This window comes from Pristis pectinata, chromosome 4 (genome assembly GCF_009764475.1).
Source record: "Pristis pectinata isolate sPriPec2 chromosome 4, sPriPec2.1.pri, whole genome shotgun sequence".
NCBI lineage: Eukaryota > Metazoa > Chordata > Chondrichthyes > Rhinopristiformes > Pristidae > Pristis > Pristis pectinata.
Genome location: NC_067408.1, coordinates 51342219 through 51365101, shown reverse-complemented (window position 1 = coordinate 51365101; position 22883 = coordinate 51342219). Strand labels below are relative to the sequence as shown.

Genomic DNA, 22883 nt, shown 5'->3' with positions numbered 1-22883 from the left:
GTGCTATGGCAATCATAGGCCAGATCAGGATGGAAATAGTATTAGTCCAGCATAGGTGGACAGAGCGAAACACGAGGAGGAACAAAAAGAGAACGACACAGAAACAAAGTTGAGTCAGAGCGAAACAGTTAAGTAAAAAAAATAGACCAGCAGTGAAAGAATAGGAAGAGAATGGAGACAGACACACAGAGACAAAATGAGGAATTGAGGAAAAATGGAAAAATAGGTAAAAGTTTGTGGGAGAGTTAATCATTGTAGAATAGGAAGATTAAATGGAGTAAAGTCAGAGGCACGAAACATGGAGAATGGATGACGATTCTTTCAACATGGGGTTGGGTCAAAACCAATCATGAAAGGGCTCATTTTACTGACAGTAGACTATGATCCTCCAGAACAGAGGTTTGAAGTGCAGAATGAAAGGGGTCAATCCTGTTGCACGCTGCCTATGAACTTCATACCATGTTATCAACAGAGAGTGAACGCCAACCCAGATCGGTGGGTACAGAGTTAAACAGACCTTTCTCTTTGATCAGGGTCTGAATTTCTTCCTTAACCCCCTCGTTCCAGTCAGTGATGTCCACGTGAAGGGCGTAATCACAGCACGACTTGCTATCCGCCCACTCCCGCCACTTCTCGTACGCGGCGATGACGCTGCTCTCGGGGTCCGGGATCACATGGTCAACTGTGGGGAGGAAAGGAAATGGACACTTCAACTAAGGCCTCAAAAATTTAGACTCCTTCCACACCCTTTTGAACATTTTCCATTCAATGTTTAATCCTGCCAATCAAAAAACTTCAGATATGTACACAAAGTACATAGACATTCAGACAGAAAAATGTACCTGCATCTCAACCCTTGGATTTGCTGTTCTACAGGGCTTGAGAGATGTGGAACTGCATCCTCAATTTCTAGAATGACTAACCAACAGAAACCAAAAAACTGAAGATGCTGGAAATTTGAAATAAAAGGACAAAATGCCGTTTTTAGCATTTCCTGCTTTTAAGGCAAAAACCATCATTGCCTTGGTTTAATCTGGTTTATATATGACGTGTTTTCTTCAATGCTCCCTACACTACTACAGATGCAGATTCTGCTGCTCCTCAAGGCCAAGACTCACTCTGCCCTTGAACCCCACAACCCCGCAGACTTCATGTTTAAAGTAAAAGAGCTGGCTCCACAGAAAACAATGCAGCTGGCAGGCAAGTATGTATAACTGGAGGAATGAGTGGCTCCCAGAGTCAGCCAACAGAAGCTTCATTATTCCCTGTTCTTGCTACATTGTATCTTGACCTGGTGCTTACCACCTGGCAATATCTAATGGTGCTCACTTACAGGCCCGTCCCACAGAAGGTGCACAAGGGAAGCAGAATACTCTCACTGGATGGTCCCAGTCTTTTTTCCCCAGGATTGAGAAATCTAAAACTAGAGGGCATAGGTTTTAGGTGAGGGGGGAAGATTTAAAGGGTACCTGAGGGGCAAGTTTTTCCACAAAGAGGGTAGTGGGTATATGGAAGAAGCTGCCAGAGGAAGTGGTAACAAGAGGTATGACTGCAACGTTGAAAAAAAAACATTTGGACAAGTACATAGATAGGAAAGGTTTAGAGGGATAAGGGCCAAATGCAGGTAAATGAGACTGGCTTAGGAAGGCACCTTGGTCAGCATAGACAAATTGGGCCAAAGGGCCTATTTTCATGCTTCATAATACTGGCTAAAAGCAGCTCAACATCCTGTGGAAAATGATTAGCATGACACTGTTGCTCAGACTATTAAACAGAGTGAACAGAAGTCAGTGACATGCCTTCCTGCTGGAGGGGCAGTTACATGGTGGGGTAGGATCCCACAAAATAGCCCGTGCTCTGGACATCATTCTACAGCCTCTCCACTTGAGTGACCATTATTTGTCACAGTTTATGGGCATCACTAGCACAATTACCATTGATAACCTATCCCTAGTTGCCTTAGAATCATACAGCATAGATACAGGCACTTTGGCCCACCAAGTATCACTCTATACAAATCCCACTTTCTGACATTTGGTCACAACCTTCTATGTGATAGGTGGCTGGTCCAGTTGACGTTATGGTCAGTGGTGACCTCCAGCAAGTTGATGGGGGGGGGGGGGGAGGAGTTGGAGACCACAATGCCATCTGACCTGAAGGGTTTTGTCCACCAGTGCAAAGTACAGCATGTTGCAGTGGGACTGGAATCACACATAGGCCTGTCAGGCTCAGGGGTAACATGGTGGTACAGATTTTAGCAGTCCTGCCTCACAGCTCCATCGGCCTGGGTTCAATCCTGGCCTCAGGTGCAGAGTTTGCACATCCTAGTCCGTAACTGCACAGGTTCCCTCCCATGTCCCAAAGACATAGTGGTTGGTTAAGAGGCTACTGCCAATTAACCATTGGTACAGGTCAAAAGCAAGAAAAATGAACAGAGGGGTGTTTGGCACATGTGCAGGAGATCAAGTTGAAGGGAAATAAGGACAGGGGCAATAGATCAAATGGATTGCTTCCCAGGTGCTGGCATGGACTTGATGGGCTGACTGGCCTCTGTGTTCTTACAAGATGAGACAGCATATTTTCTTTCGTCAACCAAAAATGAAGGGCCTTTGACCTGATACGTTAGTTCTGTCTTCCCACAGATGCTGCTGATCATCACCAGCACTTTATGCTTACATTAGTGAACCAAACTGGTTTCACAACACTTCTGTTTTTAGTATTGATAACTTTTTTTTAATATAAAATTTAAGCCAAAATTAGCTACAGTTGCAACAGTGGCAAACTTTAACCACAAGGGGACAGAGCAAGCTCAATCCTGTTCTCAAAACTATAGTGTGCAGAAGCCATTCAGTCCATCAAAGCTGTGCTCATTCCAATCCAGGCAGCAACCTGGTAGATCTCCTCCGCACCTTCTCTAAAGCTTCCACATCCTTCTTAAAATGAGGCGGCCAGAACTGAACACCATTCTTTCCCCACAGCTCTGGATTTTTATTTCTTAAGATTAAGTCCAGTTCCGTTGTGATCAAGCTGGATGTTGCCTAGGATGGAGTATTCCAGAGAGATTGGATAAACTGGATTTGTTTTCCTTGGAGCAGAGAGGCTGGGAGTGGGATCTGACTGAGGTATAGAAAATAATGAGGGACATGAGGCAGAGGTGTTTATCAGCAGAAAGCATAGTATCATGGGCCAAACGGTCTGTTTCCATGCTGTATGACTATGACTCTAGAACTGGAGATCAGTTTCACCTTACCACATGCTTAAACATTTTAATCTGATTGAATCGGAGGATAGTTGCTCTGCCGAATAATGATTGGAATATGACTATCCGATGCCACACAGAACAATTAACTCACTGTGTCTGCCCTTCCAACAAGCAACTTCAGAAGTGCAGTTCATTCTTTCCTTGCCCCTTTTAAATCTGCAGAAATAACAACATCATCTTCCTGTCATACAACAACCCTGGATGATACACAGTAGTGAAATGGTGGTTATGCAGTGTAACATTTAAAGTAATCCAAAGTTCACTCTAGGCAAATCTCAAAAACAAAAAACATTCCTTGAAAAGAAAATGACATTTTCATCAGCAGAGAAATTCTCTCTGAGCGTGCCTGCAGTGGATTCAAAGCCAGGTGCAAGAAGTGAGAGGTCAATGTTCAAACTCACTATACAAACCATAACCCTATGAAAATACAGAGTCCTGGGGCTGGAGGGACATCCAATTTCATAAAGAAACAAAATAGAACAAAGGAAATAAACCCTTGGGACATGCAATTACTGTAGATCTACATTCACAATGTTCTTTCAACTGTTTTAAGCTGCAGTAGATCTGCAGAAAGCACCCAAGCAGACTAGCATGCACTCAATGAACCACCAAATTTTTAACTTTCGGATAATGCTCAAAGTTAATGCAGGATAAAAGGTATCTGAATGATCAGCTCTCAACCCGAGAACAATTCTTTCTTTTTTCAAAAAAAAATTTACTTACAGTTTCTCAAAGATATTTAAGTGGTATCCTATCCCAGGAGCAAACAACTTTTGCTACAGGCTCTGACAGCAGATTACCCTCATTTACTGTATATTTTAATAGAACTCACCATCTCCACTGGCACTCAAGAAACAAGGAATCATTATATTCAGTCAGGCTGTTCGTCAGTAACTTGGAGACAAGCAAGGAGAGGAAAGAACAACACCAGACACTCTGGCCTACAGATTCTTAAAATCCCCAAAGTGTCTTTACCAATCTGCTTAAAGACTTAGAATAGCAAAAATAATATTTCTGTAGTGAGCCTCCCTGGCTCTGATGTCAGTCAGAAGGTTAACAAACAAAGCTGTAAGCTCTAAATCTGCCATACACCAGAAATATGCAAGATTTAATACTCAGGAGCCAGGATGCCCCATTTATCATCGCCATAGGGATCCACTAAAATCCACATGTGCCACACGCAGTTGTGCACTGTGACCTGTCCATTTCACAGATTGCTGTTGGTAGGAAAAGTGTGTTTTTTCATTAAAAAGGGTTGCTATGGCAATTTATCTTTTGTCCTCCAACAAAACTAATCAGACCCAGAGCTCGGGAGGTTGCAATTTCCCTGGGGTAGAATTAAATGTTGGAAATCATAGGGGGAAAACTCTCCATAAACAAGCTGGAGAATTCTACAGAATCAAACAACTGGATTCTTGGGAATGGACAACATCTGGATCCAAAGAAACGTCCCAATTGCTTTGGTTCTGGTCCTACTCCTGAGAAAAAGCTGCAGTATTCCTCTTGTTTATACTATCATGTTTACTTTCTGCTTAAGGGAACATAATGGCCTCAAATTACTTGTTCACTTAATGGCATGAACAGTGGTGTACATTTGTTGTGAGACAACAAAAGGAAAAATCAGGAGAAAACCTGAGGAAGAGCAGGTTCCATGACTCAAATTCCCTTGACCTTCACCAATGCTCTCAAGACCCACTTTCGTGGCCACAGAGTGCATTAGGTTCCGTGTGGTGCAGTTATGAATGAGAAATCCAGAGGCACATAGGCCCAGAGGTGACAGTCTAACAGCAACATAATAGCTGTTCAATGAACTAACAGCATTCAGATCTGAAAGAACCACTTGAGATTCATCTGTTCATCCTGGAACTTTATAATTTGTAAGTCACGTCCTTCCTCACCTGTCTCAACGATGCCTTTAGCCTTCTTGCCCAGTTTGTTCCGTTTTTTTTTAAAGTCTCAACACATTCAGAAGGATCATGAATGGCCCTCTCTCTTGATAGGATCCTATTTATCACTTTTACAATGTCATCCATCTTACATTATTAACTGCGTCTACAGCTCACAAGTACTTCTGAGATGCAAGCTGCTTTGCAGCACCTTAAAGTCAAGCAAGGAGCAAAAATAAAAACAAACTCTTTCTATACAGAAGTGAAGGTGCTATGTGTGAGGGGCAATTTGTTCTGAGCTTTATATTGTGCTTTACAGAACTGCCACAAGACTCATCCATAGAATAACAAAGAGAGTGAAAGGTTACAGGAGATGGGTGGGAATGTAGTATTTACTGAATGACTGAGCAGGAGTGGCCAATTCTTACTTCAATATTTGCATTAATGCTATTCCAGTAAATGCCATAAGATCATAAGATATAGGAGCAGAGTTGGGCCATTTGGCCCATTGAGTCTGCTCCACCATTCAATCATGGCTGATATCTTTCTTCCCCAACCTCATTCTCCTACCTTCTCCCCATAACCCCCTTACCAACCAAGAATCTATCAATCCCCGTCTTAAATACACCCAATGACTTGGCCTCCACAGCCCTCTCTGGCAACAAATTCCACAGATTCACCACTCTCTGGCTGAAGAAATTCCAACACATCTCAGTTCTAAAGGAACTTCCCTTTATTCTGAGGCTGTGCCCTCCAATCCTAAACTTTCTTACTAATGGAAACATCCTCTCCACTTCCACTCTATCCAGGCCAACATATTTCAGTCTTGGTTTTCCGACAACTATATGTACAATTTGTCTCCACTTAACTCTCCTTCCCCCCACCTGACTCTATCTGCCTTTTTTTTCTGCCTCAACCCATCATCTGTCTCCCAACTCCACCCCTCCCCATTCCCTACCTGGCCCCATCTGCCCATCATCCTTTACCCATCCTTGGTCCCCCACACACCTATTGACCCATCTCACCACTCCCCCCTCCTCTTTGTACTGGCCATCTTCCCTTTCCACACAGTCGTGACAGAGTTTTTTGACGCAAAATGTTGACAATTCCTCCCCCCCCCCCCGATGCTGCTTGACCTATTGAGTTCCTCCTGCAGACTGTTTAGCGTCAACTTCAGCCAGGATTTGCTGGGCCTCCAATTATATTATAACTTAAATGTCCAATAAGAAGATGGGTGCATACAATCAGCATGTCTCATGGGTAGACTCATTTCAAAGTTGTGTTTGGAGTCCAACCCTGCGACCATTCATTGTTGACCCCTTATACACTGATTTGCTCCCTCCTGATAGAGGCAAGCAAACAAAAAATAGAATGGACCTGAGGGAGCTTCACCCCAGGGAACCCTCATTCAGAAGCAATGATGTGTTTCCAATCCAAGGGACCATCGGGCAGACGCAACAACAACATCGTTATTAGACACTCATTGCGAAGCCTAATTAAGTTACTGAGTCATCGGCCAAGGCTAGTCACTGGGAGCTGCTGAAGAAGTCAAAATGAATTGATTGCCCTGTTCTTCAAAATCCAAATCCCAGCACTCAAATTCCCCCTCAGGAGGTCAAATGCAAAAACAAAAATGTGCAGACCTGAGTATGCACCTTTCCCTGGAGATTCTAGTCCTGCAAGAACTAATTAATTGGACACCGTAAATGCAGGGAATTGGGTTCAGTCAGGCAAATGAGCCTGGAAGGCTAGCCCATTAGTTAACTTATTGAGCACCCACACAAAGAATCTGTAAACAAACACCAATCCCTACTCTTTTTCCTAAAGTGTTTGAAAACTGCAAAATAAAACAGAAAATGACAGCAATTGTTACTATTTTAGGCTTGGGGGGGGGGGGGGGGGGGTCTGTACCACTTTCTCCAATGAGAACAGTTCACTTAGTTAAATGAACAGGTTATCAAATCTAATAAAAGAACATCCAAGGAGAACTACTGAAGAAAACCCGAGATCTGTTTAAAACATCCAAGGCAACTGTGCCGATCTGTACCAAAGCTATTCAATTTGGAAATAAACGAGGGAAAAAGCATTTGCATAATGACCAGAAAACATTTTGGGACATCCTGTAAGACAAATACACTCTTCATACTCGAAATGACACATTCTCTCAGTCGGGAGATCTATCACTGCCCTCCCTACCGACTAGCCAGTAGCCCGACATTGTCTGCTTAGGTCAGAGTGGCTGTTTCCTGTCGCACAAACATTCAACAAATTTTCTACAACACTTGACCCTACTGCATAGCTGACAACTCAAAGTTAGAAAATTATGGGATGTTCAAGAGGATAAAGCCACTGTACCCAGCAAATCTGCAACTTTAACTCTGACCTGACTCTTCAAGTTATTCTATAAGCCTTGGATAAAATATCTCCCATATTATTCATTTTTAACTTGCCACTTGGTGTATGGAACATCTTCCCTTGGTCACGAATTTGTTGAGTTTAACTCTGGCAGATTCAGTTATAATCTTGGTCCTACTGAGACAATGGAAAACGTCCCTCATGTTTTCTCACAGCTTTATGGGGTGGTGGGAAACATGGGGAAAGACTGCATTATACCGAGTTGTAATTGGTGACAGGATCCCCAAGAACAGCTACTCCCCTTCAACCATTTGGTTCTTGAACTAATTGGTGCAACCCTAATCACTACAACATTACGACCACTTTGCACTAAAATACTTTGTTTAAATTATGTTCTCTCTTATAAAATTTGGGTACAATTTGTTTTACTTGTGAATGCTACTTATATGATGTTATGTGCCTGTAATGATGCTGGAAGTTTCTCATTGCATCTGTGCATATATGTACTTCTGCATACGACAATAAACTCGACTTTGGTAGTCAGATGTCATTGCAAGGCAGTTCTTGTTTACAAATCATATGCCACACATGCAAATCTATCTTTAAGAACTCTCACACATTAGCCTCAGGGAGGTAACAAAAGAACTTCCTCTCAGGGAACACAATATCCTCTACGCAGGTAGTCCCCAGGTTATGATTTGCCTGAACACTTTCATAACCCGAGCAGTTCACAGGTCATAAATGTGGCTACAAACCGAGTTCCCAGGTGGCAGAAGGTGCCTGCAGCCCCACAGCTGCCAGCAAATCCATCCTGCCAGCCTCCCAAACGCTTGCTCGTATGTACAGGCTGTACACAGGTCCAGATTTCAGACCTGTAGTTCCCAAACTGCAGGCAAATCAGAGGAACTGGAAGTAGATAGTGCTTTTCATGAAAATGGAAACTTTGTCTTCTCAACACTTCCAAGGATACAGATGGGAAATTAGAATAGAACAATTGGCGTGCCTCTTGATGTCCTGTTTTTCCTATTATTTTAAATTAATAAACTTCAGATCCCCTCTCCCACACCATCTGCCAATCAACATTTATACAATCATGCTACTTCTCCCTACAAGACTGAAATCCACCATTTCCTCTTAGGTAGAAGTTAGAGAACCTGAGCCACCATTTCAAAGAATAGCACAGTGACATGGTATCTTGGCAGTTAGTGCTGCCGCCTCCCAGTTCCAGGAACTGAGGTCCGATTCTGACCTTGGATGCTGTCTATGTGGAATTTGCAAGGTCTCCCTATTACCATAGGACTTTCCTCCCACATCCCAAAGACAGTAGAGTAATTAGCAACTGGTAATTACCCCTCAGTGTAGGTAACTGGTAGAAGACTTCAAGAGTTGTCGATGGGCATGTGAAAGAATTAGCTGCAAGGGTACAGGGGCTAGGGAAAGGGAATGAGGCTGATAAGATTGGCTCTACTGGGAATCCACATTGACCCAATGGGCTGAATGATCTGTGTTGTAATGCATAAGTAACATCAGGGGAGCTCTCTCTTGCATCATAGGCAATAATTCCACATTGCAGGATCTGGATATTTGCAAAATTGCCCTTCTGCACATCCAAAATTAACATCAATGACAACTCTTCAAAAGTGCTTTGTTGTGAGTGAGGCATCCCATCCAGAAGGTGTGAAATGATGCAATAAACTGGAAGTTCCCTTTCTTTTGCACAATTAAATCTAATCATTGCCCCACCTTCACTATTCCTGAAAGTCACCAAGGACGGCAAGGGGAAGCCAGGCACCTGGAGCTTAGCAATAAAATGGTGGCGGTGCCTCAGAAGTTACATTGCTCCCGATACCTTCGGCAAACTTCAAGCACTCCTGGAAATTGGGCCTGGAGCATCTGCTTTGTGTTGGCTGCCATACAGGCAGTAAAATTCTGCCCTTTTGCTTCCTGAACCTAAGCCCGTGAGAATGCCTTCCCACTGGCTGCTCATTACAAAGCCCACATTACAGGATCGGCTCCAGGCCAAGATATGATGCAGCCAAACGCCAAATGGATCACAGCTATCGCGTGCAATTCACTTTCCACAAGGGAAGACTTTGAAGGTACGTGCTGTTTAACCGTATCAGCGGGATTTGCAGTATGGAGCAGAGCATTCAAACTTAAATTTAGCATGAGAGGGCACGAGCACTCTTTAAAAATGTGCACTCTTACCAGCGGTTAAGTGGGATGAGAAGCAGGAAGATTCAACTCAGTAAACAAGTCATTGCAAGATATCTCTGGCTCAATTCCAATGTTTGCAATTCTCCTCAAACACCGAGGGATATAATTAGAGAGAAATACAGCAGAGATACAGGCCCTTCAGCCTATCAAAATCCACGCTGACCATCAACCACCCATTTACACTAAACCTACATTCCCATCAACTTCTCTCTCTCACCTGCACACTTGGGACATTTTACAGTGCGAATTGACCTACCAACTTGCACATCTCTGGGATGTGGGAGGAAACCCGACGCCACAGGGAGAACAATGCAAACTCCACTCAGACAGCTCCCAAGGTCAGAATTGAGCCTGGATCTCTGGCACTGAGAGTCAGCGGCTTTACTCGCTCCACCACTGTGCCGCCCACAATGCCCATCTTGTTTAATTACACATACAAGTCCCCTCCTATATGCTTTTGGGATATTGCCAAAGGTCATAGGTCACAGTATGCAATAAAAATAAGTTCAGAAGCAATGACCAAAAACAAAGACTTCACAGGCGACTATAATAAGAAGTCCAAGAACAATTGAGCCAGGATAAAAGTAGAGCAAGTCAGAGATTGAATACAAGGCCAAGAATGAGAAACTTGCATTTATATAGGGCATTTTACAACCACAGGTCATCCAAAGCTCTTCACAGTCAATTAAATTGGTTTGAAGTGTAGTCAATGTTATTGTGCAAGGACAGCAGCCAATTTGCTGCTTATGTCTCTGGAACATCAATAAAACACACAACCACATAATTTGTCTTTGTGGTAAATGGTTGCTAGAACAACAGAACAGTCGAGATCACTTCAAATAATGTCATAGGGTCATTTACACCCAAGCCAAGGTGGACCCTCAGTTTATTGACTACTCTGAAGTGTCATTCAAATGCCCTCAAGTCTTTGACTTGACTGGGCATTTCAGGAAGGGATCTCTCCCCAAAACTATGGGGAGAGATCCCTTCCTGAAGAGCTAAAGGAAGAGCTATCGTTGTTAACTCTCCTGAAATAATTTTGAACTCTCTTTTTCAATCTTTTTATTAGTTTTCAAATTAATACAGATGTTTGTACATGTAATACAAAGAGATCAGGAGAACAATCATGGCCTAGATAATCATAAAGAACAATAAAATATAAAACTGTAGATCCAACGATCTTAGTAAATGAATATAATATAAAAGAAAGAAAAAGATTATATAAATTTTAAAAATCCCAAAATCAATAAAAAATTATAAATATATCAAACCAAACTAAGCTAAACAGAACAATTTCAGAACAAACAAACAAAAAGACTAGACTAAAATTTCTCAGTAGAAACAGAGCAATAAGAACTTTCTACCACAAAATCATCTCAATGGCTGTGAAGGCTTTATTTCATTCCCATCACCAACCATCCACTTCCGCTGATATCCTTTCCCCCATAAAAAGCACCACCACTGGAAAATGTCACAAATGTCAGGCTCCTTGGTCAGATTTGCAATGCGAATCATAAACACAGTTCCTCCCTGCACCTCACTTCAATCAAAGAACGTCAACAAACTATACCGTTACTTTGAGGGCCAAAGTTCAAAAATCACCTGAAATGTACAGATGATGGAATAGCCACATTACATGTGCATACAATTTAGCAGCAGGAACTGGCCACTTGACCCCTCAAGCCTGCGCCACCTGTTGGAAGCTCAAATCCTCATTTCCATGTTCCCCCAGTGACCTTTCACCTCCTCACACATCACAAATGCATCCCTCTGCCATAAAAAGATTCAAAGACTCTTTCTCCATATAAAGGTCAATGGTCTTGGACCTGCAATATACTTGTCTGATACAGAAACACGATGATGCTGGAGGAACTCAGCAGGCCAGGCAGCATCTGTGGTGAAAAAAGGTGGTCAACGTTTTGGGTGAGGACCCTTCTTCAGGATTAAAGATAGGAAATAGAATCAGGCAGTCCTAGGTTGAGGGACTATCATGTTGGTGTCTGTGAGGGGGGGGGAAAGAGAAGAGGGTAGAGCGAGCGAGAGATCTCCCAAGGTGATGAGGTCAGTGATAGTGCAGGAGGTAACATCCTGGTCGTTCTCGATAGGGTCATGGTTCATGGGTAGATCGGAGGAAGTGTCTGAGAGTTTGCGTCTGGCCTCTACAAGGTAGAGGTTAGTACGCCAAACGACCACGACACCACCTTTGTCAGCTGGTTTCAGGTCAGGACCCGAAGAAGGGACCTGACCCGAAACATTGACCGCCTGCTTTTCTCCACAGATGCTGCCTGGCCTGCCGAGTTCCTCCAGCATTATTCTGTTTTTCATCTAGACTCCAACATCTGCAGGCCTTTGTTTCTCTACTTGTTTGATGGGCTCAACACAGATTGCCCTGCCCCCAACCCTTCATCAGGTGCTGGAAATTCAAACCATTATGGTTCAAAGGGGACAACACAAGTGATTCACTGGATCAGAGACCTATGTTAGATGGAGACTAATTATTTGTACAGCAACCCTGGGCCAGATTATCTTGGTGTTTGGAGCTCCACATGACATTTACCCACGCAAGGTTTCGGGACGCTATGAAAGAATACATACATTTCCAGACATCTAAAGGTCCTCACTAGGACACTTAACCACGTTCCACCACTGGACTCCTCAGAGCTTACTGAGGGAACGCCAGTGCAAATTGTGCTGCAGAACCTGTCACCGATCCTCTACCAGCTTAGATCCACGACATTATTATTCATTTTAACAGAGAAGAACGGTTGCAAGAGAGGAAGGTAAGCCACGGGTAATTTATTGTTTTATATACATATACAATTAAGATAAAATAAAAACACTTGAACTGTTTATATTTTTACATCAACTTTTTTCATAGTTTGATTCAATTTTAACAGTTTTAAATATCTGATTTACAGAAATATTTACATTGCTTGAAACTTTTGTCAGCTGGTTAAGTAAAGGATACAGCTTAGCCAATTTTCGGGTTGGATTTGTTTTGACCCTGCCCTATGAGGCAATTTATATCCAGAAAGCCTGTGTTATGCAGGGATTCATCCACCAGATTGGAACCAATCACCAGAGGAGTCTACCATTCAAAGATCCACCTAAGGTAAGCGTGAACTTAGCCAGTGGCTGAGCATCAAGGCTGACTGGCTTCAATATTGCCAGGAAATTCTGGGCCACCACGCCATTCATCAAGTGCAATTCAAACAGAAGACAGGTGACATATTTTACACTAAGCCTATGCAATTTCTCTTTTCACACTAAATACCACACAAGTTAAACATTTCAGTTTTGCCAAGGAATTCCAAAGAACAAAAACAAACTTATTTGGTGCATGGAACATAAAAGTTATAACCACGCACTTACAGCACTTTTCATAAGCTCAGGATCATCTCAAAGTGCTTCCCAGCCAATGAAGTATTTCATCAAGAGTCATCACTGGGTAATACAGAAAGGCTATTTGCTAGCTTGCATGGACATGGTGGGCCAAAGGGCCTGTTTCCCTACTGCAAGACTCCGTGAACCCTAGGATGATTCAGTTAGGCCCATACCACTGTGTGGCTGTTCTCTCAATTTATGGCAGAAATTCCTCACATAATGCCCCAATCTCAGGTTAAGTAAATTTCCTCTAAAATCCTTCATAGATTTATTAGCATCGGAATACGAGAGCGTGGCTAGGAGATAGAAATTGCTACAAGCATCTTTACAGAAGCCAGGTAAGGGCATGAGAACAGAAAGGAAGTGCAAAATGACACAGATAAGTCAACTCATGGCACCCTGCTGTGAATGGCCTGTTTGTACTGCCATTCCTTTGCAATTAAACTTTAAAATCATACATCCTTCCTTCTTAACTTCCCCTTCTTTGGATTCAATTTTTAATGCAAACATAGAACAGTACAGCATAGGAATAGGCCCTTTGGCCCACTCTTAGAAGATAGCAAAAGCAGGATTAAGGGTGTCTGTTTCGAGGGCTGAGGCAAGAATAGAAATGGTAATATGAACATTTTGTTTTAAAAAATGATTTGACATTAGGAGCAACAGAAGTCACTGGAGGAACTCAGCAGGTCAGGCAGCATCTATGTGGACAGTTGATGTTTCTGGTCGAAACCCTTCATCAGTCCAGATGAAGAGTCTCGACGCAAAATGTCATCTGTCCATTTCCCTCCATAGATGTTGCCTGACCCACTGAGTTCCTCCAGTGCCTTTCGTGTTGCTCTAGATTCCAGCATCTGCAGTCTCATCTCCATTTATCATTAGGAGTCTGCTTACTAAATAAACGAATACATTTCACTAGTGTTTTAAAGTTGTTTATAATCAAGCTCATTTAACAAATATAGTAAAACTGATAGTCCAGCAGCCTTGGGACTTTGGTAGTTCTGGGCTAGCAGATTTTCTTGACAATTGTATCTATTAATACCCACCCAAACACACTTCTAAATCACTTTTCTTGCATGTTAGACAGCAGTATAATAAATTTTCCAGTGAGCTCTATGAGTTGAAAGGGAGTGGGAAACATGCAATGTAGTGGGAAATAACTCTGGGCCTTGGCTCCAGCTGCAAATCTACCAACCCCCGCTTTGGCCACATACACCTTGCCCACAGTCTGGGCCCTGGCCCCAGGAGCTCTCCAGAACCCTGGCTTGCATTCTGAACTAATAGGTGAGCCAGTGCCAACCTATCAGGATTTCTGAAGTCAGGTGCCATTTATCAGAGTTTATACTTCACCATGTAAAATTTCCACGTTCATCTTCGGGTACATATGGGCCCAAACAAAACTTGCTTAACAGTTTTATAATGTTCTCAATGTACTCTTTTCTAATTCTGGAAAAGTTGCCTTTTCATTGTAAATGGACAAGAGTGGTCATTTGTTATGAAACCCTGCTGAGAATGCATTTAGACTACTAAACCCACGATGTTTCCACAATATGTCTCTGATCGCCTCATCATAGGAAGGATGTGGAGGCGTTGGAAAGGGTGCAGAGGAGGTTTACCAGGATGCTGCCTGGATTAGAGAGTATGAATTATGAGGAGAGACTAAAGGAGCTAGGGCTTTACTCATTGGAGAGGAGGAGGATGAGGGGAGACATGATAGAGGTACACAAAATATTAAGAGGAATAGATAGAGTGGACAGCCAGCGCCTCTTCCCCAGGGCACCAATGCTCAATACAAGAGGGCATGGCTTTAAGGTAATAGGTGGGAAGTTCAAGGGAGATGTCAGAGGGAGGTTTTTCCACCCAGAGTGGTTGGTGCATGGAATGCGCTGCCTGGGGTGGTGGTGGAGGCTGATACATTGATTAAGTTCAAGAGATTGTTAGATAAGCACAAGGAGGAATTTAAAATGGAGGGATATGTGGGAGTAAGGGGTTAGATAGTCTTAGGCGTGGTTTGAAGGTCAGCACAACATGGTGGGCCGAAGGGCCTGTATTGTTCTATGGGTTTTATGGTTCAAACACAATGTCAAATTAAACTAAATCTCTTCTGCCTGCACATGATCCATGTCCTTCCATTCCCTGCTTAATCATGTGCTTGTCTAAAAGCCTCTTAAATGCTACTACAGTATCTGCTTCCACCATGATCCCTGGGAGCCCGTTCCAGGCACCTACAACTCTTAAAATAAAACTTGCCCTGCACATTTCCTTTAAACTTTCCCCCTCTCACCTTAAACCTTTGACAAAAATGGCACTCTCTCCCTTTTCAGCAGCATTCTCAAAACCTCTGGGAGGAGGCAGCTCCCCTCACCCAACTTGTGCTGACCCACTCCTTTGGGAAGTCCTCAGGGGCACTTTACCAACAGCAGGCACTACTCTGGAGCACAGGTCTTTTTCAACCTAACAGGCACAAATTTTAAAGCACTGCCACAGTGGGGCTCATATTTCTCACCATTTAGAAATGAGCTGTTAACAAGCTGAGGCCCCACTCATTCTGCAATTCCACTTCTGCAGCTGCTACAGATTTCAGGATGTATTTACATCTCAGGCACTCAATTAGTGGCAAATCACAAGTGGAAAAACCAGGTCTTCCAGTTTTCCTAATGTCAGGATCGAATAGAACCAATAGTGTTGTGTGTCTGAAACCATGGGACAAACCACCTCACAGACTGCAGTCTACACCCATAGGGAGATGCCAGTGGCTAGAAATTCATCCTTAGGTTGTGCCTTTGCATTGCTCTCCACCTTGGAAATTCACTTCAGCTGAAATAGGTGACATTGCACTAACCCAGCTATGTAGTGCATTTAGTGTTATCACTAGGGATGGATTTCTAGGCAAAGGTTTGTCTTTATATCACTTGTCTTCCCATCAAAATTAAAACCACTCTTTATGCTGGTGCTCATTCAATTCACCTTTGAGTCAGTTTCCTCCAAACGATGATTAATAACAACTCTCCCAATGACCCCTTGGTTCCGATAAGAACTGCATTATATGACAAGCAGAGGGGAAGAAAAAAACCTCCGAGCAATCTACCAGAAGCCACAGACTTGCCCACCATTTTTCCCTCCCAAGTAAAAATTCTTCGAGGCAAAAATCCTTAGCTATTTTCAGCAAATGAAAAGGGAACATTCCTGCCCAGCTCATGAAGTTAACCGAGGAAGCTGTGGTTTCTCCAAGTTGTACCATTTAGACGAAGGAGGTCCAAAGGAAGGTGACTGTGTGCATGATCACTTCCAGATCCCATTCCCACCCAAAATGCTCAACACTTTTCAACAGACCCTTCCACCAAAACTACATCACCCTCTTGAGGTTTATAAAATGCCATACTTGGGCTAACTCTGGGTAGGGTATCCTTCATACTCTCAATGGTGAGCAAGAAGTTCTCTTTTCATCATATATCACCTTTCCCAGTGAAAGCTTAGAACAACTTCTCTTTGCCACAGTGCCTGGAGTGAGAATTAAACCTGCTCTGGGATTGAGCTCATCCCTTTCATTTTCAGTCTTCTATACCCTTCATTCTAATATCGCTCATGCCTCAAATCTTTCAGGTTCCCAATTTAATATAAATCTTTTGTTCTACTCTCTCCAAGACCAGGGCACCCCTTGAGTTGTGTAGTAACCTGAGGGAAGGCAGACGTGAGCCTTGTAGACAAAGCTCTCAATCCTCAGCATTAATTCTTGACCTGCAATCATTTAGAAAAGGAATACAAAAAAAAGGAATTCAGCTCCACTTGATCCCAAACTAGGAACCCACTTATTAAATTAAAACTCAAAAGGTTAGCTTCTGTAATATATATTTTGACAGATCAATTGCAAAGCTGCAGAAAACTAAAATGGTGGTGGGAAGCTGCAGATCTAAAACGTGACTGACAAGAGAAAGAAAATAGTCACATATGAAACACTTCCTTGATATATAATGTGCTTTGTTGAAGTGTGCTGTTTAAACTTCCTTTGGATGCATTGAATAGGCAGTACAGAAAAGCAAATTGCTCTAAGTAAAAGGCAGCTTAAATGGATGTGGTTTTAAATATGAATGAGGAAGCTGCTTGACTCACTTATCATGGTGGTTCCACCTGCCAGGGCAGCCTTTGTTCCTTGAACAAAATCATCCACAGTGGTGGTCCCCTTGTACGGCATCTGAAAGTGGGTGTGCACATCAATTCCCCCAGGGATAACCATCTTGCCATTAGCCTCGATGATCTTCACTCCTCCAGGGACAATCAGATTGTCACCTATTTGCCTAATGAGAGAAAGAAAAAAAGCCCTGCTTTATTTTTTCCTTTGAAATGCTTGCTTTTATTTTAAAACATGAAGTGGAATTTAAAAAAAATCACCCTTGTATTTAAACATGCACATTATTGACTTCAATTGAGATAAATTTCGGAAGTAGCACTGTGCAGTAACACAATACATCAGAGGAAACATTTCTATTACTTTTCTAACACAACTGCACAATTAAAAGCATTTTATTTTAAATTTGATCAGTAGTTTGATGAGGCAATCATTAAAATAGCTACCAAGTTAAGTCCCTCCATTAGCTAATGGTCTCTCTGATAACAAGTATCCACCTTGGTTCCTCCAACTTATCTGTGCTACGAATCAAAATGGCTCTTCCAATGAAAGGTCAACCTGATTGTTAACTTTATTTCTTACTCCCTGGCCTACCGAGTACCCTCAGCATTTTCCACTTGAGTCACTTCTCCAATTTTCTTCCCTCCTAATGATATTCAAATGCATTTCAGCCCCATTTTTCCCTGCCAGTTTTTACCCCTCCTGAAGGCATCAACCCATCAGTCACTTTCCAGCAGCTTTGTTGTGTGGCTACTGATGCGGGTGGAACCGTGTTGGCCATCTGTTCAATGGTGGATCATGGTGAACTCCAATTCCATTGCCTTTGGAATGTTCCCACCACTCACTCCCTACCAGTATAGTGATTAGGAACAGGAACTCTGGCCAACTGCCTTTTCTTAACCAAGATACCAAAATCAGTCATCAGATATTTAACCCCAAGCCAGGCTAAAATCCTTTAAGCTGATACACAGCAGTATTTAAGGCCGCCGTATTTCCTCTCATCTTTTCTCAGTTTTTCCCATGGAGTGCCGTCTCCCACATGGTCGACATACAGTCCACAGGTTGATCTAGACCATGGCCATGGGCTACTTGACTGCTGAGGGGAGAGAAAGGCGGCATACAGGAGCAAAATAATGGAATAAAGCAGAAAATGCTAGAAAAAAAAACACCTCACGTCAAGCAGCAAATACGAACAGGGAAACTATCAATGTTTCAGGTAACCCTTCATCAGAACTCAGACCTGAAATGTTAACTGTTTCTCCTTCCACAGTTGCTGCCTGACCTGCTGAGTGTTTCCAGTATTTTCTGTTTCTACTTCAGATTTCTTGCTTCTGCATTTCTTTGATTTCCAGCAATCTAATGGAGCCCTATCCTGTCCCCTCCCAACTCTTGCACGTGCACATCTCCAGCAGGAGGACAGATAATAGCACTGACCTCTCTCCCTTCTACATCTGGGGACACATTGCTAACTGTGCAGGACTGAAGAAGTCTAGAGCATTTGTAGGTTGTACACCTCTGTTTCTTATCAAACAATGTACTAACAAAGTGAACAATCAGTAGAACACCTGTCCAAAACACTATGTACGGCACTCTTATACTCTAATCCTGCAAAGCCAGCTATCAATTGTAACCGGAGAGCTTTGAATACAGACCACCAACACCAAGGTCTATCCAACAGTTATCATGCAACGAGCCAGGCTCAATAGCTCTCCTCCTTTGCCGCATACAAAGACATTTGGAAGGAATGCTGCTCATGAATTAGAAGAAAGGAATGTTGATCATGAAAATAGATCAAAAGATTCAGACTAAACAATTAACAACCTTTGGTGACTCAGGTTGTGTGGTTAGTTTGTGGGAGGTATCAGAAATACCACAAACCACAAGATGCATGGCTCAGATCTGTCTGAAGGTCAGCAGCAAATTGCCTCCATCATTCCTTTCACATGGCTGCAGCACTATATAAAAGATCAATTATAGAGCCATAGATAGTCATGGAGAGATACAGCATGGAAACAGGCTCTTCAGCCCACTGAGTCTGTGCCGGCCATCAACCACCTATTTACACTTACCTACATTAATCCTTTTTTCCCCTCCCCACACTCCCATCATCTCCACCCCCCCCACCTCCCCACACTCCCATCATCTCCACCACCCCCCTCCCCCCCACTTACCTACACACTAGGGGCAATTTACAGTGGCCTATTAACCAACCTGCAAGTCTTTGGGATGTGGGAGGAAATGAGCACCAGGAGGAAACTCGCATGAATCAGGAAAGGAGAATGTGCAAGCTCCACACAGGCAACAGCCGAGAGCAGGATTGAACCCGGGTCTCTCTATCACTGGCAAGGCAGCGGTTCCACAAGCTGCGTCACTGTGCTGCCCTTTAGGGACTGGTTATCTGGTGGGAAGGGGGTGCAGTGCCAAATGGTCAGCCCTGAGAACAGCCCTCACCCTGTCTATAGCAGATAGCTTTTCACTCCTTGGTTACTGACTTCTGCTCTAAAACATCAGGCTAGACAGCAGGGAAGATGCACTTCACCTAGCGCAGTCTCCAGTCCTCTTCTGTGTCTCCTCCCACACCCCCACCCCACCCCCACCCCCCAACTCTTCTACCTCAGGTTGCTGGCAGAGCTGGAAAAGCCTCATCAACCAATCACCAGTTCCCCACCCAATGGGAATTATGAGTCACCACTGCCTTCAGCAAGTGATGGGCTGAGATTTCAGAACCCAGACTCAGAAATGGTAAAGGAGCTCCATATAAGGTCAGTTTAAGGCAGACGGTGATGCTGGTGGTTGATAATGTCTTCATAGCGTTAGCATCACTGAGTTCCAAAATCTGACTTCATGGACAGAGAATTTAATCCCCCATTTCAGCATCCCCAGTTGAACTATCAATGGAAGAAAACCTTATGATCCCACGAGCTTTTCCAACTAAAATCAAAAATAGAAATAGCAAAGCATCTGATTGAGAGATGCATATACATGTATTCTTTCAATATCCTAAGTTCCAACAATACAAAAATCACAGGTGGACCAAAGTTTCAACCAACGCTTGCTGATAGCACCTACTGTTTCTCCTGATTCTATGTAAGCTCTTACAGTCCAAGCCAGTTGTGTTCTTTCTTCTGCTCCCATCATATTTGCATCCCACAGAAATTTGCAGCAAAAGCCAAGTGAACCTGATCTGATGTCTCGGTCTCATCTCTTGCTTTAATCCCAAGGTTCTCAGGACACAAAACATCGGAACCTCATGTTCTGTTCCCTCCCCGCCCCCCCCCCCCCCCCCCCCCCCCCCCCCATTCTTCCAACCCTGCCAGTACCACAAACAATGAATGGCCTGGCAGTCCACATATACTGAACTAAAATACCATTTAGGGAAAATGGCACAGCTGTAGATGCCATCTCAAAACCCCAGCCACCCAACTTCAATCCTGACACCGAGTGTTGTGTGTGGAGTTTGTGCCTTCTCCCTGTGACTGCGTGGCTTTCCGATGGGTGCTTCGGCTTTCTCCCACATCCCCAAGACATGCAAGGTAGCCACTGTAAATTGCCCCAAGTGTGTAGACTAGTGGTGGAATCTGGGGGGAGTTCATGGAAGTGTTACAGGAAATATTAGTGGAGAATGGGATTGATCTGTGAGCTGGCATAAACTCAATGGATTGATATTAACTCCCATGTCACACGGAAATATGAAAACGTGGAACGTTTGCTTCTTAAAGCCAACCCACAAATCTACTGAAAGAAAATCGGAGCAAAACTGAGTGGTGCTGGAAATGTGCAATGCAGAAATCACTCATGGCCACCTGAGCTGACAATATGCTTGCTGCAAGCTTTTCAATGACCAGCCAGTGTAAGGGATGTTGCTGCAGCCTTTTGTTTATCCAAAAATATACTTTATTCATGATATATACAGTAAATAGAGTCAGAACGTTTTTCCTCTATGCTTATTGTATCTTCAGTACATCACATTCTCCACAATGCATCCATGCCTCTCATGTTTCCTTATGAAACGATGTATCTGTGAAGAGAAGCTACTGTCCTCAGTGCATCATCACAAAGTTCCCTCATGAATGACTGGCAGCTATTCCAGTGTTCATTTCATTGCCGATTAAACCTAGCCTGTACCATTTAAAGTGGAGGTGTACAAGAAGTCTTAGCAGATTCCTGGAAGCAAAGGCAACTGACAGAGAAGAGCAGGGATCTGGATTTTAGGACCTTGTTAGGTCAGGCATAGAGCTGGTCCTCTAGCTGCAGTGGTCAGAGGCAATGAACCACTGGGGAGGCACAACCTTGGCTACATCACCTTCACCCAGGGAATGGGGTGCTGGCCATTACTTGAGTGACCATTTAAGGTTCAACAGCCAGTGTGGGCTTGGGGTGGGATGGTGGTGAGCTGCCCTCTGAACCACTGTCTAGTGTCTTGATACAACTGGATGGTTTGCTGGGTCACATTAATAGGTAGTTAAAATCTGACCTCTCTGATAGAGGCTAGACAAGGATGCAAGTCTGCTCCCCTGAAGTGATGCAACTGGGATCTCCCCACAATCTAATACCTCCTACATTGTCACTGTGGCTAGATTTTAAAGTACTTCATTGGCTGAAAAACACTTGTGAAACATTTTGAAAAGTACATGAAAAATATTATAACAATGTGATCCTCTCTTTTCCTTCCGAGTTCCCAGAATTTTTGCCAAAATAAAGTTCTAAAGCTGTTTTGTTTCTGTGCTGTAGTACTCTATGACTCTATTGCTGGTAAATGGGACTAGGCAGAAGATCAGGCGGCACGGTCTAGATGGGCTGAAGGGCATGTTTCTGTGCTGTAGTACTCTGACTCTAAGCTAGTTTGATGGGTCCTGAACATTATCACACAAGTTTATCAAGAGTGCTACTGCACACCCCAACTCTGTTGGACATACCCTTCACTAGATTAGTAACGGGGGGGGGGGGGGGGGGGGGGGGGGAGAAAAGAAGGTGGAGGGAAGCTTCACATACTTGATGAGTCCATCTTCCATGTAGAGGTCAGCATAAAAGGACTGGTCATCGTTGACAATCCGGCCTCCTTTGATTAACAGTCGATCACTCTATAGATTGAAAACACAGAAGTTATTTCCAGCTCATCAGTGAAAATACAATTCAACTGACATTAAATTTTAGCCAAGAACTGACGATCTATAGTCCAAGTCTGGTCTAGGGGCTGTTCAACTCTTTTTCAAGAGGACACAACAACACAAATGTTTAGGATGTTCCTGCATTCTCCAAAGATCACAAGCAACTCCCCAAGCACCACTGCAAGCAACCCAGCAACAGAACTGGGTTTTTAAATAGCTGCTCTTCATATTTTCTGTACACCGTCACATTAGCAATAAAATTATTCATGGGGAAGTGTTTCCCACACAGTCAAGGTTAATTCAATTGATGCAAAGTCAATTTCTTCAAAGCTTCCCTTCAAAAATCATACTCAGATCAACGCACTGGAAACTTACACAATACATTTGATTTGCAATCTGTATTCAACCTCTCAGCATCAATACTCCATGTGTTCTCCAGATGTAATCCAAATTTGGACAAGCAAGGTTTTACCACTGATGTTATTTGGCCACTTGTGGTCATTGCTGAAATATTTAATCTGCATCCCATCTCTCCCTCCTTTTACCAA

General features: G+C 43.2%; 1 protein-coding gene across 4 annotated transcripts in view; it reads right to left on the bottom strand.

Moving 5' to 3' along the window:
* The window catches only part of LOC127569012 (dihydropyrimidinase-related protein 3-like), a 159510-nt gene that overhangs the window by 75710 nt on the left and 60917 nt on the right, over positions 1-22883 (bottom strand). For all 4 annotated transcript variants that reach the window (XM_052013261.1, XM_052013262.1, XM_052013263.1 and 1 more), the window contains exons 2-4: positions 22220-22308; positions 17212-17396; positions 518-682 (exon numbers count right to left, since the gene is read on the bottom strand). In XM_052013261.1, the coding sequence (XP_051869221.1) occupies positions 518-682; positions 17212-17396; positions 22220-22308 (439 nt within the window). The remainder of the gene's footprint in view (positions 1-517; positions 683-17211; positions 17397-22219; positions 22309-22883) is intronic.